Below are 5,741 nucleotides of genomic sequence, written 5' to 3'. Positions count from 1 at the left end.
TACTTTCCCTCGTACAATTAGACTTTTAGCTGGTTATTTTTACATATAATAGACTGTGATTTGGGAAGATCCAGTTCAGGTCTCTAAATTTATGCTGCAAGCGGAAGTTCTGAACATCTGCTTGGCCTCTGATTTTAGTTCCAATTACAAAACTAAAAAATCTACGTACAAATCTTAGCTTGATTTTATATACCTAAAATAGGTTAGCTATTATTAGCAAGAAGAGGTTCGAAAAATCGGTCCTCCTCCACAACTACATCACATCAAGTACTTGTTACAGTCTGAAAGTGGATGAGCATTTATGCATGCCATATTGGCTTGTTTTTTTTCTTAGAACTATATCCTGTTTTGATAGCTGTAGCTATTATATACAGTTGATCACTTTACTTTAGCTTTACATCACTTCCAGACTGGATTGCACTGATTTGTTTACGTACAAATTATTATCCTTCACATTATGATTATGATCATGTGTGAGGAATAGTCTCGCAGATATTTACTTACTATGCATTAGTAAAGGCAATATAAGTGCATAGATGTTTTGTACAGAAATCTTGACTACATCTGAATCAATGAGAATTGATTACTAGATGTTCATTCATCAAGATTTGAGATCCTTCTCATATTGTACAGGTAAAGACGGTAAAGAGCCTCTGAGAAGAGAGTTACCTTCCTTTATTAAACAAAGGCTATGGTATTTAACGTTCTGAAAAGAATCGTTATATTTTTGGGGCATATCACAATAGTTAGTGCCCTTAGCTCTTCTAACTACACCAAGTCCAATGACATTAAGGTGTGAGTCACTTTAACTGTAACAGGCTATTGTATTTTACATTCTGAAAAGAATTATACATTTGGGACAGATCCGATAATTAGTCCCCTTAAAGCCTACTTACCACACCAGGTCCAATGACATTACTGTGTAAGTTACTTTACCTTGAAGATAGGCTATTATATTTTACATTCTGAAAATAATTGTACTTTTGGGACAGATCCAATGATCAGTGGCCTTAGCCTGCTTACTACACCAAGTCCAATGACATTACGGTGTGAGTTACTCTATCTTCAACATAGGTTATTGTATTTTACAGTCTGAACTGTATCATACAACAACGTGATGGTGAGGTTCCAAGATAATGTCATGGTTAAACTGGCATACCTTGCACATAGTTGCAGATTACCATGACATGGTATATACATGAATCTGCCTTATTCTGCCTAACCTTCCAATATCCATCTTCTTGGCCAAGTGTTAAAATTTCTGATATAGTCAAAAAATTGGCCAATCATGTATTTTCTATTATCATAACTCATTCAAAAGATAACACTGTTGTTTTAGATTATTGGAGGGTTTGGGTGGAGCAAATGATAAGGTAGACAGGTTTTAATGTTTACCCAGCATGTCAAATACTTTTAACCATGATATTCTGTGTAATGATACTTTAATATCTACACCTTTGGAACCTCCAAAAAACATGGTACAATATTTAACTTGCATTCATGGTACTTCATGCAAAAAGTCTAAATATGACAATAACATGTAAGTAAAAAGCTTGTTTATGAGTGCACATGTATAAATACCAAGTCTAATGACAACATAGTATTTACACAGATTACGGATACCTACACTGCTGTCAGCTGTTAGGTACGTACAGTAAATTTCAAGATGATCCTATTCAGCACCCAGGTTGAACACACTGACATTGGGTTTTAAATCCAAGTTGTGCATGAGAGGAACCTTAAGTTTGTAACAGCTACATAATAAGTTTAGATGTCTATCTTATTCAAGAGAATGTACATAATGTATATACCCTCTAGATTAATTTGTAGAAATAGAAATCAATTTTACCGACTATATTGGTTAGAAATGCATTGAGGTTGGCTTCTCATACATGAATACCTATGTTTTTTTTTATGAAATCTATGTTGAGTTTGGTTATGCATACCTTATTTTAATAAGGTTTTGCCACTTGGCCAAATAATATGGCTATTTATCTATTCAGCTTACTATAGCTGAATACATACATCAACATTACATCTATAATAGCATCTCATGAGTTTTTGATGTTTACTTAATCATTCATAAGGCTATAGAGAGCTCTTTCACCTGGATGCATTTCAGCACCAATTTGTTCTACCACATTTATTACATTCTACTTTGTTAGATTGTGCCAGTATTCAACACAAGTTGATATACTTTATTCTGGTTATTGAGATTATTCTCGTATTGTACATACACAGATAAAAGCTCAAAGAAGAGAGTTACCTTCCTTTAAACAAAGGCTATGGTATTTAACATTCTGAAAAGAATTGTTATATTTTTGGGACACATCTAATGATCAGTGCCCTTAGCTCTTCTTACTACACCAAGTCCAATGACATAACGGTGTGAGTTACTTTATCTTCAGTACAGGCTATGTATTTTACATTCTGAAAAGAATTATACATTTGGGACAGATCCAATGATTAGTGCCCTTAGCCTGCATACTATACCAGGCTTAGCCATTTTGTATAAAATTGACATTGCTTTATTTAAACAAAGATACAAGCATATTATTCACCTACTCCAATACTTGTACACTACCTAGTTCTTATCTAATTGTAGATATATACCCCATAGGTACACAAGACTTATATATTCTTTTTCGGAGAAGGGTATGAAACAATTGCTTTTCAGGGCCTGCTTATGATAATCCAGATCTGTAGATTACACATAGCATGCAAATTATGATTAGTTTCAAGGAAACTACGTTCTATTGTCATAATGAAACTTTTGCCAATGAGGATTTGCAGGCATCCAAGTAAATTGCACAAAGCATGTAATTACAAGACTCTTACGAATCTCATTTTCAGAAAAATGATTGTACAATGTATTGTGTTTTGCAATTGATGTGTCTCATAGTGTCAGGCATAACAATAGGAGCAGAGTTAGACACCAATATTTCTTTTATAAAACTCTTCAGTGATTGCCTTTCCATTATTAAAACTTTGAGTATTTGGATGGGTCACAGGCAAGAAACAACAAAAATTTATTTATTCATTGATAAATTTTCTCCCTACTCTATGGTAGAGCATCTTCAGATCTAACATAACTCATAAAAAAACCTATCTTTTAACATCTAGCATCTTCAGACATTTGATTAAAAATTATTTTTATTCCCTAGATAAAAAATTAATTAAGTTATTCTTATGAACAATAAAATTATTAATAAAAGACAATAAAATGATTATAAAAGATTTTCCCATATGTTTGATAAAAGTTTAATTTCTTCTTTTTTATTTAGTAAATTAGTTTTGTGTTCCTTAATTGCAACTGCCTCTTTGAATTTTCTCATTTTGAAATTCCTTTCTCTAAAAAGTACTTTTACATCATCAAACTCTGCCTCGTGATTGGTTTGTTTCAAGTGTTGAGACAAACCAGATACCTTTTCTTGCTCCCCGTTTGCACCTTGTTTATGTTCTTTCATTCTCGTTTCAATCGTTCTTCCCGTTTCTCCGATGTAATATTTCTCACAATCTTTACAGTTTACTTTGTACACTACTCCTGACATATCTTGTGTTTCTACATTATTATTTGTTTTCACTTTCAATGCATTGCCCAACGTTTTTCCTTTTGTATTGACCAATTTTACGTTATAATGTTTACTTTTAGCTGAAATTTTCTCTGATATACCTTTTTCGTAGGGCAAATACATTTTTATCATATTTTCCTCATTTTCATCTCGAACTTTCTTTTTCTCGTTTGGTTTAAGAGATTCTTTTATGGTTCTCTTAACGACATTATTTGGGAAATCATTAAGTTGCATTGTTTTTTCGATATATTTCAATTCCTTGTGTAAATCCTCTTCGTTTGTACAAACTATCTTTGCACGTTTAGTCAACGTTTTGATTGTTGACACTTTCACATGATATGGTTGATTAGAATTAAAATTTGAGTATTGGCCGGTATGTGTTTTCTTCTTAAATACTTTGGTTTTCAATTTGTTATCTGTTGACCTTGCGACCACACAGTCTAAGAATGGTATTTCTCCGTTAGTCTCCTCCTCTGCAGTAAAGGTAACAGCTGTGTTGATTGAATTTAATTCGCTTAAAGTGTCATTTATAGCATGCCGAGAGATAGTAAAGGTATCATCAACTTTTCGAAGCCAAATTCTTGGAGCATGAATCATTTGATAAACATGGTGTTCCTCGATGCGTTGGACAAATAATTCAGCATAGGACGGAGACGCCGGGGATCCTATGAATAATCCATCAGCTTGGTCGTAATATTTATTTCCCATTTTAAACGTCATGAATTGAATTGAAATTCTGGCGAGTCTGACAAGAGCTTCTTTGTTCAGCTTGGTTTTGAAGCTGTGTTGGTTGATTCTTCTCTCTACTTCACGGATGACTTCTTCTTTTGGTAGCGAAGGATACATATCAGCTATGTCAAAACTTATTAACTTTTCATCATCATTTAAAGTTAAAACTTTCAGTTTATCTACAAAATCACTGGTATCTTTAATGAATGACTTTGCATTTGTAGTGAGCGGTTTCAATTCATTACTAACAAATTTTGCAACCTTGTAAAAGGTTGATCCTTGAGTGTTTATAATCAATCTGACTTTGAGTGGGTTTTTATGTGCTTTCAATGTAGGTCTTCCACTTGGTGTTACTGGTGTAATTTGTTTGAGTTTGTTCAAAAGTTCTTTTGAAATTTTCTTCTCCTTGTGTAGGTTGTTTAGTTCTTTATTTACCAAGGTTTTGACGTTTTCGATATTGTCTTCTATCACAGGTTTATATCGCTCTCTATTGGAAAGTTCTTTGTCAATAAGCTCCTCAACTTTCTTATTTTCGATGATGCAAGTGGCTCGACCTTTGTCATTTTCAATCAGGGTAAGACCATTACTTTTTAACCATTCCTTTAATCCATTACAGAGTTCTTGTTCAATATTCGTTGGTTTGTTTTTCTTCCCGTTTTTAATGATCTTTTTACAATCAAATCGAAATTCGTTGGCTGCTGATATACTTGGTAACTTTTTGGCCGCCTCCTCTATTCCGCAAATAAAATCTAACACTGGTAATTCTTTCGTTGCGATTTTGAAGTCAAGACCTTTTGAAAGTAATGGTATAAACTCGTTTGGTATTTCCTTTTCGGTAAAGTTTAACAAAGTTCGTTGTTGATGTGCTTTCCGTTCTTCGTCTGATATTGTGGTACTTTGGGTAACTTTCTTTTGTAGCAGCTTTTGAAATTTTGTTGATAAGTGTGACGATTTTCGATCAAGCATTTTTGAATTTCTCTTTTCAGTTAGCTGTTGTACATTTATATAGTCATTTAAAGAAAGATTTTCTTCCAATACAGAGTCTTGTTTTTTCTTAATCTGCCTTTGTTTAAAACGTTTTGTATAATTTTTCACTATCGATCTGTTTAAAATTTTTTTCGTATTTGATAATTTCCTTGTCGTTGGTGATGCGGAACGTCTTCCTCCTATCTGCAGTGAATCGGTTGTGATACCAGATCGCTTACATTTCGATAAAAATTCGATATCCCTGCTCAAAAGTCTTCTTCTTCGATGCTAGTTGAATTGGTTAATCGAGTTGTAAAACTTTTCCCCTATTTTTCTTTTATAAAAATCTCAGTTCTTTGCTTTCCATATTAAACCTTTTATTTTGGATGGGTCCCCGGAAGAAACAAACAAAATTTATTTATTCATTGATAAATTTTCTCCCTACTCTATGGTAGAGATCTTCAGATCTAACAT

At 33.1% G+C, this 5,741-nt stretch overlaps 1 protein-coding gene across 1 annotated transcript; it reads right to left on the bottom strand.

The window, feature by feature from the left end:
• Nucleotides 1-3,227: 3,227 nt before the first annotated feature.
• LOC136819937 (repetitive organellar protein-like) lies at nt 3,228-5,267 on the bottom strand. The gene has a single exon (XM_067076176.1). The coding sequence runs from the start codon at nt 5,265-5,267 to the stop codon at nt 3,228-3,230; it is 2,040 nt and encodes a 679-aa protein (XP_066932277.1).
• Between the last annotated feature and the right edge of the window lie 474 nt (nt 5,268-5,741).

The sequence above is a fragment of the Clytia hemisphaerica genome, unplaced genomic scaffold (genome assembly GCF_902728285.1).
Source record: "Clytia hemisphaerica strain Z4C2 unplaced genomic scaffold, Clytia hemisphaerica genome assembly, whole genome shotgun sequence".
NCBI lineage: Eukaryota > Metazoa > Cnidaria > Hydrozoa > Leptothecata > Clytiidae > Clytia > Clytia hemisphaerica.
The sequence above is the reverse complement of the archived record's forward strand: the minus strand, read 5'-3'. Positions and strand labels throughout refer to the sequence as shown.